Genomic DNA, 13,488 nt, shown 5'->3' on the forward strand with positions numbered 1-13,488 from the left:
TCGATGTAATGGTCTTCTATACAGTACATGGACAGACAGTCATACCTATGAGATCAGGCAAATTAAAGCATTAAGCGAAAGTTAAGTCAGCCGTCCTTCGCATCCGACTGATCATATTGGATTACGAGTAAAGCTGCTTAAAGAAACTGCTTACAGAACACATTCTTCAGGTTAAAGTGGCGAGGTCGTGACTACTGCCCCATTAAACGTTGTCCTCTATCAGTGTAGTGGAGAACAGCAGCGTGCCAAACCCCATTGCATCTGTTTCCACAAATCATGCACCTGGAAGATAATTTCCTCTGGCATTTGTGTAGCGTCTGGCATATTGATTATGCTGTAACCAAGGGGATGAGGTGCAGTGATCCTCCACTCTGCACCCAGTGTACGTAAAGAGTTCTGCAAAAAATCAGATAAGCTTCGTCATATTTTATATTCCAGATAATGTCAATCAAAGTATGTTATTTTTGTTTTGTTTATTACTTTAGAATGTTGTATTTTTAACACTGTGTCACATTTGATTGATATTACTGGGAATGCAAACCCTCCCCGACACGAACAGGATCTGTTTTTGCAAACGAAGAGGAGCCTGGCTGAATGCAGACGGTAATTTGGTCAATGCTTTTGAACAAAACCTTGTGTTAGAGCCGAATGTGGAGGACAGAACATCATTATCTGAGGTGTAATATCTGGAGTTGCAAACAAACAAAGTATATTTGTCAGTGCCCACAAATCCTCTCCTTGGCACAGGTCAAATCACTTTTATTCCACAATATGAAACGCAATTTTTATACTGGTAACTGTTGTAAAAGTAAGACCCCTAAAACACAAAGCCTAATTAGAATATCTCTGCTGCTGGTCTAATCAGACTGTTCCCTTTGGGTGTATGAAGGTCATTATACCAGCGTAATTGTCTTTTATTTTTAGTGAGGTGGATCTCTACCTTGTAGGGTGTTGAACCAGTACCTGGTATTTTGCAGGGTGGCAAAGACACAGAATCAGCAGGATGAAAGATGAGAAGCAAAAAACACCACAAGGTTTTTTACTGCACATTCATCCCTGGCATGATTATTCAGCTCCAACCGTTTTTTGCAGAGGATCCCAACCAAACTCAAAAGGAAGTTCTTTTATCACCCATACACGTTTTAAAGAAGGGGCTTCTAACTATAAGAAATGCACCTAACACATTTCTGAGTCAGAGTGTGTGAGATTGAGAGTGAGTAAAGGGAAGTAAACCTGATAAGCTTTGAGTGTGTAACTGACTCTTCACAGAAAGGTGGTGTCCTTCACTGCCCCTGTGTGTGTGTGTGTGTGTCACAGACTCAAAAGACTGGCAGACAGAGAAAGATTGAGGTATAGATTGAGACTATTGTTTCTATCAGCTTCTATTCACAGCAGAAGGCTCTAAGCACAGTGAGGTCAAACAGGTGTTGTGTGATTCTGGATCACTCGCCAACACCATCTTCAAGTTGTTTAACTTCATTTTTGCATAGTTCTTATTGTCAAGTCATTTACGTTTGAACAAAGGAAATGATTACTTCCACCAGGATTTTCATTCAGTTTATCAATAGTTCTGTGTGTCATGTTTGTCATGGTTTACTGCGGCAGATCCACAGTTAGATCCTGTTGTGTTTTTTATAGCCTTAGCTTACTCTCTTTTAAACAAACAAATTAGAGTTTGTACAATAGCACATTAATAGCTTTGTTTGTGTTTATATTTAGTCCCGCTGTGATATTTCTGATGAATGTCGGGACTACATTCAAGGCCTGGCCCACACAGAGGACTATCCAAGCCTCAGACAAGAAAACTATCAACCATTGTGCCCACACATCAAAGGGAAGTGAAGGCCTGAATGTGCACACGAACCAATTCACACTCACACACGCACACAATCTACGCGCCCACACAAATGGTTGCTGTGTTTTGTCATTCTACTGTCTGTTGGGCATCACAAGCATGCAGAGGCTTTGTTTATAATCTGTTAGTCATTTGTGAATTATGTTGGAAAATAATTAATGAATCACCTCTCCCTCACACCTTATGTGTGCTTGCTCATGACCCTCACAGAAAACCAATCGGTCTTCACAACATCCCATCCCATCTCATATCAATGTTCATGTTTGTTTGTTTTTGCAGTGATGTACTGCATGAAAACCGTAATAACAGGTTCAGTCAAGTTACTATAAAAGTGCTCACCAAAACACCCAGAGAATTAAGAAAACATTCCATTTATCGAGCCACAGTAGCACATCTACAGCAATACAGACATAATGTACCATACTGTGGCTGTAGATATTTGTAGACAGTCAGCGAATTCATTATCTGTTATGAAAATAAAACATTTAGTGACACCAGACTTCCCAAAAAGTGCAAACCACAGCAATTAAGTACATTGGTAACGTATATTAATGCCCATACTTGCTCTGTGCTCGAGTTGCAGCGAGTGTACACCGTATCCATGACAACTGAGAACTCACTTCACGTTGCACTCAATGGAAGCCTGGAAAGACTTTTAGTTAAAGAAAAGGCTAGCCTCTCATACATATTTATGATCTTATTGTGCTTTTAGTCAGACTTGCATGATCTCCATCTATAAACCCTAAGTGTCTTATATTTCTGCTTAGATTAATATGAACCAACAAAGACACAGCCTATCTTCAAAATTTTGGTTTTGCCTGTCACCGTGTTTACGAAATAGTTGATAGAGTTGATGAAATGATAGAGCATAAGGATATGAATTGCAAATTAAAGATGCATGATCATGCTGCCAACTTTTCTTGCATCTTGCATCATCAACACCAGCTTCAGTGTGTAACAGGTAGCAATCTCTTTACATCTGAAAGACCTCACTGTACCAGGGGATGAGGATGTTTAAAAGAACAAACAAAGCACCATTATGGTAATGTGACGCCACCTGTTCCACTCACTTTATCCTTCTAGAACCTGTAGCTAAGTAACAAAATTACAATATAATCAACAAGAAGAGCTAATGCCTCTGAGCTCAATTTAGGGATGAAAGAGCTTTCTCTTTTTCCACTCGTGTCTTAGACTCTTGCCACTTTTCCATTAGCAATTATAATGTCGAATTAGGGATTCATACTTTATCAAATTTAATCATCTAAGTGAGCAACCCTGGTATAAACCAAAGTAAACATCTGTGGAAGGGTCGGACGTTTGGGACCCTTCCTACTCTCCAGTTTTTGTGACGTTAATATTGCATGATGCTTTTTAAACATTTCAGTATGTAGAAATATCTGTTCCAATTACAGTCTGAAAAAAATGACAAGAAGTGATTTTAATAGGTCAGCTGCAAATAAACCAGATCACTCTGACGTTCACTCAGATTGAGCTTTCCAAAACTTATATACCAAACTTTTCTGCTTTAGCAAATGGCATTACCAAATGTTCCACATGCTGTTATCCAGAGCAAACATGTGACAAATAATCTGTAATATTCAAGACAGTTTTCTTGTAACAACAATGGATGGCTTTACAAACAGGCTTTAGTCTTCGGGCTTTCGTCATTACGAACCCAGGAATCTGACCGTCCTGGTTGGATCACAGTGTTTTTGACAGGAGACGGCACACACAACTGATGTCTTTATCTCATGTTCATTCACGCTCTGACATGCACAGCAGGATCCCTTTTTGCCAAACAGCAAGTGTGCTCCTGTTTTTGACATGACATACATGAAATAATCTAAACATAAGCAAAAACAAGTCACATGTATTTGATCATTCAAAGAAACAGCATAGTCTACAGATGTGATCTTAAGGTGTAATATAGGGGTTGTGTAGCTACTACACACACTCCAACAGACACAAGCCACAAGTAAACAGATGGCAACTCAAAATGGCCCTTCTAGTCTATTCAGATTTGTATGACTACGGAATTTGTGATCACTTAACTCGTTAACCCAGTGGTACCGATACCGATCCAAGGCCAGGGCCGGGAATGTGATGATTTCCAAAATTTCAAGATGGTTTTTATTCATTTCTTTTTTCGCAAGTAAAGCACCTATCTCAATTAAGGAAATGTGGCATATTCATCCTATGGTAGCCTATTTTTAGCCTTTTTAAAACAGCTTCCTATAATTATTATTATCAACTATAATTAACTAGTGTAATTATAGTTATTTCCTGCTCTTCTTCTGTGGATGATGCAAAGGTTTCCTTTCACCAAACAGGTTCTGTGTATTTAGGATGGGTCATTGTGCTATTTTTAAAATGTCAAGAACAAGAGGCAAATTGTTAGGGGTTAGGCACACTAATGCGTTCATTAATTGTTCTTCTTGTTGTAGTGTATTTACATAAAAAAAAAAACCTTTTAAAAATATTCTTAAGATACACATCAACACTTTAATCCTTTCCACCAGATTCATCCAAAAGAGAAATACTGCTCAAGCAAACAAACAAACACAGATACAAGCATTGATAGTCACAGTCACATACATGCAGAATGGGGCATCAGTGGTCTAAATAACTACATTTCCCAGAATCCTTTGCCTGCAGTATAAATAGTACCGAAAGGGGCGTTCCCTCAGATGCATGTGGAGGAGGTAAGAAGCGGATTGTTGCCGAGGACCCACTCAGCTGTCAGAGATAACAACCTGCCTTTACCTGGAGTTTCACTACCATGGACTTACCCGAGGATAGCTCTGATGTAATGAGCCTTCGCTGACCCACTTGTTCTCACGTTTTCCAGCGTGTCGTTCGTTTTGTGTCAGGTAAAATGGCTCTTTTCTGTGTACTTTTCTCTCCCCCCATCTAGAGCGCCGTTCATGTATCACTGAGTAGCATCCCTGTCAGGAAGTAGCCCACGCGCTGCTTGTTTTGTAGCATCAGCTCGTGCCGTGAAAAAAAACAGCTATTTATGGTTTTAGCTAGCGGAGACGTTACATTACAGTTATATTTCAACAAAAATTCCGAAAATAACACTTATTAGGCGTCACATCACGTTCAGTTGTCTTTACATATTGCAGCATTTGGCTTAAACAGACCTATACAAAGTTTGTGTGGTGTAGGTTATCATATACTCGATAGATTTTAACGGCAATACTGAGGAAAATAGTGAGCACCATTGTCCTCCACTTTTCATTGAAGATGAACAGGAAACACTCATGTCTTCCAGTCATGCGAGTAAATTTCACAATTCAAACAATGACATCTTTTATAGTTTCTGCTCCTCTACTTTGGCATGTTCTGTCCACATAGCCGCTCGTTTCCTTAGTACACAGTTAAGTTCAGTTTATTCGTTTTCTCTTAGCTCCCAGAGAATCTAAAGTGTAAAGAGTGGTGACCTAATTTCCCTTCTGTGTTTGCTTTATTTAGTACAATGCAGGAGAACCTTTGTGTTTTCTTTAAACCTGGCAGGAATAGAGTCTTTTTCTGTCAATTGAGAAAAGGTGATACAACGAGGTCCCTCAGGACGAAACGTGATTATTTATTTATTTATTTATTAAATTGTCTAAGAATCATTATAACCAGTACTGTTCATGTATGCATTTTAAGCAAGGGTTTCCAGCATGAATACTCAAGTTAAGCACCTTTTTTTGTGGTATTAATGTGTTCAAGGCAACTGTATTTTACTTCCACTGTGAAATCACATAGCCTACATGTTCCTAATATACACGGTACAGTTAAACCAACAAATGATCGGCCTAACTGTTCAGGTGCTCTACAATGCAAATGTCATCTTAAAGGTGGTTGTTAGAGGAAGGTAGGGGGAAAATACCACATGATAAAAGATCTACTAGGTCTACTATCTTGTTACAATAAGATGATATAAATGAATGTGTAATAATAAGTTATGTAGGTTATAAATACAGGTTTTTATATCGTAATGTCATTCATGCTTCAACTCAAACACTTTAAAAACTGTTTAAAATAATGCAAGGGTTAAGAAAACTGGGACAAAAGCATGACAGGCAGCATTTGAAACCAAAAAAGCTAGTCTACTTGGTGATCTGTCCATTTCAATCTTAACTGCTCCATCCTCTACAGTTGTTGAGACCCAGCAATCATTTAGTATTATTTGTGTGAGTTAAATAAAGTTCAACTGCCCATGAAGTCAAATCATTGTCATGAGTCGGGCTCAGCTTGATTTTGTAATGGTTGAAGTATCAATCATTTGCAGGTGAAGTCGAAGCAGAGGAATCATGTCGGACAAGATGTCCAGCTTCCTCCATAATGGGGACATTTGTTCCCTGTATGCTGAGGGCTCCACCTGTGGATTTATCAGCACTTTAGGGTAAGTCTGCTTCTATTTGTCTCTCCACCACCTCGACTCCCCTCACTTTCTTGTGCCATAGTTTCCCATGTGAACATGCTGGGTTTGACGGAGCTACAGCAAATATTGTCATACTGTGCAGGATACAGAAGTATCAGTATCATTGAGTAGAGCCTCAATAAAAACACAGTAGCCTGTGCAATTATTTACATGGTTTTTGGTTGCTCCTGGGAAAATGGAGGCTTTATAAAATTCCCCTACCCACTTCACAGCAGATTTTTTATCTTAATTTCAGAAACCTTTATAATCCTGCAGAAGAGAAACTGGAGCGTCTACCCTCTTTGTTTCTATTTCCTGTACTAGGGTGTTTCTCTTCCAAGGTGAAAATGAACCCAACATCATGCTGTCATATCCCCCCCCGCCCCCTGCTTTTGTAGTGCAGCTTTTCTTCATCGTCTTGCCATGTCACTGTTTGCAGCTCACAAAAGGCCATAGCAAGCCCTACGTTTACAAGGTCTCAGCAACCGAGCTCTTCACAATTCAGATTGTGCGTCACCCACCATGGCAACAAATGCGAGCACAGCTTCGAAAATTGCTACCGTGACAAAACCCATTCGTCAAGTTGTCCGTCTTGGTATGTTATGCCTCGTAATCATTCCCCCCCATTACTGCTGTGAGGGCTAACTGTAAAGTGATGAGCTTAGAGGACCTGGCTATAAATAGTATAATTGTATTACAGTAGGTGTTGCTTTTGCTGTCTGTGTCTGTGACCTCTGAAAGACAGCTGTGTAATTAACCACCTGGACCACTGCTGGCACAGAGAGGATGGCTGCAATGTGTTTAGAGCCTCGGCGCTGCACTCCAGAGGGAGGAAGTAACTTAATCTGCTCCCCTGCTGTCATGTTTTATTCTTCTTGACCTTCAATACAGATATCTCTTGTAACTTTGGTTTTTTGGTGACTCTCACAGCATCTGCTTGCTTCCTTAAACACAATACAGTGCTAATACAATCCAGTATATACTACATAAACTAAAAATAGAATCATCTGATTGTACTAGAGGGAAACCGCTAGGGATCTGCAGGCTTTCACCAGAATGCCTGGGTTGCTTTATCGTCGTATTTTGTATATTGTATTGTGGCACTGATATGCATTCTGTGTCACATTTAAGGAAGGCCATTATGTCACTCCTGTCAGGTATTACTGTTGTTTAATCATTTTTAAGGAAAGCTACGATCCTTTGAAGGGTTATAATAGTATCATGGTTTATCGTGGCCATAATCTGTTATTTTGAGAAATCAATCAACTATAAACTATTTTCTATCCTCACCCTCATTGTTCTTAGATGACAGCTAATTTTACAGCAAATATTTCTGTTGATAATGCTTTATAGTACTAATTTCAACCAGCTATACAGTATATGTGGGGACTGGAATGGGTAAAAGCATGATCCCGATACAGAGTAATGCAGCACTGCAGCATAGTCAAGAGGATTATATGTCACAAGGAGGAGGTTAATGGGCTACAGGCGACGGGTGGCACCATGCAGTTGATCCACAAGCTCTACCTGAATGTCCAACTTGGACACTTACTCTCTCTGTCTCTGCCAAGAGCCTTAAAAGGCACAGCTACTAATATGAAGAAGGAAGATCATCAACAGATTAGCTACAGTCAATCCCTAAGATTGCTTAGGCTCAGTGATAATGATACCATCAGGCAGTTTGCTGCCAGATGCCAACGCACCAGCACACAGCATCCTCATCATCACTGAATCCACAACAGCCACAGCTACAGTGATGCTGGAGATGCTTCTGGAGATGATAAGCTCACACCACTTTCCCACAAGAGCATGTGGGAAAACGTCCCATCACACAATACCAATGTCCACTGGCTACCAGAGCACCACAGCCTCCACAATAACAAGAAGCAGCCATCATTACAACTGTTTGCCACATCACAACATGGACAACTCCTGTCAGGAATTGTAGCCATTAAGCTAATGAACCCCTTGGCCAGTATATGAGCATAGCCCAGAAGGGGATTGAAGGCAACACCAGAGCCCCCAAGCAACAAATTACTGGTAGACATAGCCGTCCCCCAAGACTCAAAGTCCAGAGAGATTGAAGTGAGCACAACGGGAAATTGACTATTAGAAAGCTTATGACGCCATGCCACACATAGATCCCAGGATGCTTGGAATTATACAACAAAAACCTTGATGGGGATTATGGAAAACAACACTTGAAGACCACAGCACGTACAGCTGAGACCTGGAATGTGCCCTCTGCATCTGTTCCATCCCAGCTCAGCAGCTGAGTGCATTGATCAAGGGCAAGAGCATGAACACATGTACACAGGGGAAAACATGGACACGTCACACAGACAGGATCTTCCTGTTGTGAGGCAACAGTCTAACCCTGTGCCACTTTGATTGTTTGACCATGTACTATTATCTAATTTCTTATGAAGACATTATCTTTTCTGCTATGTGCTGTTATGAAAAAAGTAAAAGGAGGAGGAAAGGTCTGTTTTGATGTTCAGTCACAAGGTACCTTTAGAGACTAAGGGGATCTTGTGCTGGCTGTGTCCACAGGCTTGTAGATGACCGCTGTGTGGTACAACCAGACACAGGGGACCTCAACAACCCACCCAAGAAATTCAGAGGTAAGGCATCAACAACACTTGCATATCATATCATTGATTGCATTCCTATATGAAAGGTTTCTTTAAGGCGTAGGGGTAAGTTTGCCATTTTTGTACTTGAAATATGAATGACCAGACATTTACATTCTCAGTTGTTAAAAAAATGGAGTGTGTGACCTCTTTTACAGCTTCGACTTTAAATGCGATCTCAGTATATATTATGTGGACAATGACAGCTGATGACGGGACACCTTGCATCAACGTCTGCCCTCTCTGCAATGCTCTCTGCAATGCTGCAATGTCTTTCCTCTGTCCTCTGTGCATGATCCCCATCCATTTACAAAATAACTGAACCAAAAAGTATACTTAACACTGTTGGGTGAGCAGTTAGGCTTTGCTGTTCTGTGGATTTGAACAAGGCGTGCACTTCCATTCGGGTATGCAAAATCTGTTATCTTGTCAGTTTCTAACTTGGCTATTCAAATTCTTTGCAAAGCTGTGATATAGCACCATCCAAGTAGCTGCAGAGTGGTGCTGGCTAAATACTGTAGATATCGTATAGTAGCCCAATTTAACCCATGATCATACTCAAACATTACAAGCACAAACGTGTGCAGGTTATGTTTCCAGTCTCTCCTCCCCTTCAGACATCAGAAGAGACAAAGTGTGCCTAGACTAAATCCCTGTTGTGTATTAATAGCCCACTTAAGCCTGTTCTCCCGGGAGCTTTAGTTGAACATTTTAAACCTTACTTCTACCTTTTGGATAACTTGAGTGCATAACACCGTGAAATAGAATATTAGTTAGTGTTTTGTGTATGTGTTTTTGCATGTGTGTTCACACTCACAGGTTCACTACACAATGGCGGCTCTCAGGGATAATCCTCTTAATCTTTGGACGTCCTGATAGCTCTAATAGTGTTGACAGTGCTCCCACACTTAATGACCTCAGGTTAGGGGAGGGGAAATGTTTTTTAGAACACGTATAGAGACAGTAGTCAAAAAAGTGAGACCTCCTTTCAGGGCTGTGGGGATGTGCAGAATTTCACTTTTATGATTATGTTTAAGTGATGGAGTTTAATGCCAGCATACTCTACCCTACCAGTACCTGAAATATAGGTTCCAGAATAACTGAAAACGCCTACAAGGTTGCGTAGGGCATTTAAATCCACATTAACGTTTGTTGTTGCAGTGTCATACTAGCTTTAAACCCTTACAGGACAGGTTAGATAAGAAGTATTGACACAGTCACACTAACCTAGTTTTTCCAAACTACACGCTCATATTTCAGCTGTGTGATGAGCCGCTGTGTACATGGTTTTCTGTGTTCAGGTGAGCGGAGCCTGTAGGGTGGAATAGAGAATAGAAAGAGATCAATATTTACCTTGTTTAAGTTATTAATGATCTGGAATACATTTGATATTTATGTTCCATTTAATCAAGTGTATTTTTAAGAAATACATGAATAAATCATCTGAATTCCCTCATTGTTTATCAGTTCAGTTCTATAAATGTACTTGTGGAAAGTTTCACTAAATCCCCAAGCCTAACTTTAGCATCCCAATGTTCTCCCAGTGCCCCATTTTCTCCATTGATTCCTGTGCCTCCTTTTCCTTTTGTCTATTCTCCTCCTTCTGTACCACTTATCCATCCCTCTCTTCCACCCGGTGCCCCATTTACTGCAAATCCCTGGACATTGCCGAGTTGGCAGTGTGTCCGACAGAGGCTGCCAGAGTGGATATTTTTACCACTGTGAAGCCCATCTAGCCCCTGTAACAGCTTGCAGATAGCTTCATGTATGACATGTATGCATGCATCTATGGAATCTTGTATATTCCATTATATTTTCAGTTCCAATTTCACTGTTTTATCGAAGGAATTCTGCTAGATATTAGAGATTGACCCATTGGTCAAATTACCCATGTGCCTATCTGGTGCTCTATGCTATCATTCTTTAACCATTTACATAGCAATAGAATTGCACACTGTCTTAAAGAAATCATAATCAACTGGTATTATATTATAATATTATTAAATAATACCGGCCTATTATACTGTAGATGTACACAAAGGCCATGTTTGGTTGGGTTTTGATGAGCTTCATTGTAGCATTTGGAAACAGTAATATAATAACATGGAATAGCACCTTTGAGATCTGTTTTAATAGGACTCTAATGTATTGGTCTGCAACTTCTAGTTCTAATGGTAATGCTTTTGAAAGAGTTAACAATTCATGTTAATATGTAAAACTTCTTCAAAAGAGTCATTAAGATATGCTGGTCTTGCTTGATATGTCACGAAACACATAACTGTGCGCTGAAGTGAGGATGTATTTGATTTTTTTTTGTGTCTGTGATCTCATTTGTTTTTTCTTCTCCCCATTCCACAGACTGCCTTTTCAAACTGTGTCCTATGAACAGATACTCGGCACAGAAACAGTTCTGGAAGGCTGCAAAACCTGGCGGCAACAGCACCACTGACACAGTCCTCCTCAACAAACTCCATGTAGGTTTGAGCTTTGTCCTTCAAATTGTTTTGTCTATGAAATGTAGCTTCAGTATCATATCCCCTTGGATGATGACAGTTTTCTGTAGTGTCTCTGTCCTCTGCTGTGTGTTTTAGCATGCCGCTGACCTGGAGAAGAAGCAGAATGAGTCAGAAAACCGCAAGCTGCTAGGAACTGTCATCCAGTATGGAAATGTCATTCAGGTATGATAAGGTGCCTGGTTAACAGAACTGTTCCACTGTTGGTCACCATATGAAACTGTCTGCTTGATAGGGCAGAGCCGTTAGAGGGCAGGTTCAAATTACAACTGCAGCACAAAGTTCTTCTTCAACTTTGTCTGTTATGAGGTCTTATCTTGAGCCCTGCTCATTTGACCAGAAATGGTTTGCAAGGATGTATTGCATCATTCACTCATGAAATACAAAGCAGAGCAGCCATGCAGGCTTTTTATATGATGCATTTGATCTCTACCACTTCCTGGTTTGTCATGCAAATGTATTTATATATAGACATCTTTGGACTAAAAGTGTGTTGTTGGTGGAAAGATAATTTCCCAAAACAGGTGCATTGTATTGGCTGACAACATGTCTGAAAATGACAAAATTCACTATATCACACGTTAAGCTATGTAATACAGGGATTGGGCACTGATCTATGTTTAACTCATGTTGTGATGCGGATGCTCATCGTCATTGTTTTAATCCCAGTATGTTCTATTGAATGTGCTTTTGTTTCCTTTCCTAACAGTTGCTTCACTTGAAAAGCAATAAATACCTGACGGTGAATAAGCGTTTGCCTGCATTGTTGGAGAAGAATGCCATGAGAGTGACTCTGGACTCAGCAGGCAATGAGGGATCTTGGTTCTACATTCAACCCTTCTACAAGCTACGATCTCTGGGAGACAGTGTGGGTAGTTAGCTGTCAGTCTGGAGTTAAATTTGCTGAAATGGTAGACATGATAAGAATGTATTTTAATACATTTCACATTTAATAGCTTTCAAAGTTTTGCAAATGGAAGTTGCATAGAGACACCAGAATTGTAATTTTTTTATAAATGTCTTTCTTTGTAATATATTAATTTTGTAAAATATAATCATTATGTAATTGAATGCATTAAGTCCTGATTGTTTGTGTTGTTTCTTCAGGTTGTAATTGGGGATAAGGTGGTCCTTAACCCTGTGAATGCAGGACAACCACTACATGCCAGCAGCCACCAGCTAGTTGACAATCCTGGCTGTAATGAGGTACATGAGTATCTTGGGCTTCCACTGCACATACAGATAATAGACAAAACATCAAGAAGAAATAACATCACAACTTATACTTGTACTTATTTTTTGTAAATTGTACAAGTACTGTATTCTTTGTCTTTCATTATCTTATCCCTTCTTTTCAGGTTAATTCTGTAAATTGCAACACAAGTTGGAAAGTTGTTCTCTTTATGAAATGGAGTGACAACAAGGAAACCATATTGAAAGGGGTTGGTAACTTTTGTCTTGTTTACTAGATAAAAAACAGAAGTAAAATCAAAGGCAGGAAAAAAAGTTTCCTAAGTACAGTAAAAGGCCTTAATACCAATGATAAACTGTTTGTGTGTAATATGTTGGCAGGGTGACGTGGTGCGGTTGTTCCATGCAGAACAGGAAAAGTTCCTCACTTGTGATGACCACAGGAAGAAGCAGTACGTTTTTCTGAGGACAACAGGTCGACAGTCTGCCACCTCTGCCACTAGCAGCAAAGCACTGTGGGAAGTAGAGGTGAGTCCAACATATTCTTCAGAGAGCTAATTATTTGATTTCATGGACAACTAAATAATTGGATCATATAAGTAATCAGGTTTTTATCATATTGTCATAATCCTCATGATGTCCGGTAAGATGTAGATTTGACATAAGGTTTCCTTTTCCTATCCTTTGCCATTCCCAGGTGGTCCACCATGACCCGTGTAGGGGAGGTGCAGGCTACTGGAATAGTCTGTTCAGGTTCAAACATCTGGCTACAGGTTGTTACTTGGCTGCAGAGATGGGTCTGGTACGTGTGGCCTTCTTTTCATTCATTTCTCAAACTACTATGCAGAGCAACAGTAGTTAAATGGAATGCAATGTGCAGCATCA

The 13,488-nt window shown here is 40.0% G+C and overlaps 1 protein-coding gene across 4 annotated transcripts in view; it reads left to right on the top strand.

Annotated features, from left to right (window-relative positions):
- The first annotated feature begins 4,556 nt into the window (after positions 1 to 4,556).
- Positions 4,557 to 13,488, top strand: part of itpr1b (inositol 1,4,5-trisphosphate receptor, type 1b) — a 57,301-nt gene continuing 48,369 nt past the window's right edge. For all 4 annotated transcript variants that reach the window (XM_076141016.1, XM_076141018.1, XM_076141017.1 and 1 more), the window contains exons 1-10: positions 4,557 to 4,725; positions 6,135 to 6,248; positions 8,820 to 8,890; positions 11,258 to 11,373; positions 11,491 to 11,577; positions 12,122 to 12,280; positions 12,520 to 12,618; positions 12,771 to 12,854; positions 12,985 to 13,131; positions 13,301 to 13,405. In XM_076141016.1, coding sequence (XP_075997131.1) covers positions 6,157 to 6,248; positions 8,820 to 8,890; positions 11,258 to 11,373; positions 11,491 to 11,577; positions 12,122 to 12,280; positions 12,520 to 12,618; positions 12,771 to 12,854; positions 12,985 to 13,131; positions 13,301 to 13,405 — 960 coding nt within the window. In that variant the 5' untranslated portion in view covers positions 4,557 to 4,725; positions 6,135 to 6,156. The remainder of the gene's footprint in view (positions 4,726 to 6,134; positions 6,249 to 8,819; positions 8,891 to 11,257; positions 11,374 to 11,490; positions 11,578 to 12,121; positions 12,281 to 12,519; positions 12,619 to 12,770; positions 12,855 to 12,984; positions 13,132 to 13,300; positions 13,406 to 13,488) is intronic.

This window comes from Genypterus blacodes, unplaced genomic scaffold, assembly GCF_046128005.1.
Source record: "Genypterus blacodes isolate CSIRO-AG114 ecotype Tasmania unplaced genomic scaffold, CSIRO-AGI_Gbla_v1 ptg000017l_1, whole genome shotgun sequence".
Classification (NCBI taxonomy): Eukaryota; Metazoa; Chordata; class Actinopteri; order Ophidiiformes; family Ophidiidae; genus Genypterus; species Genypterus blacodes.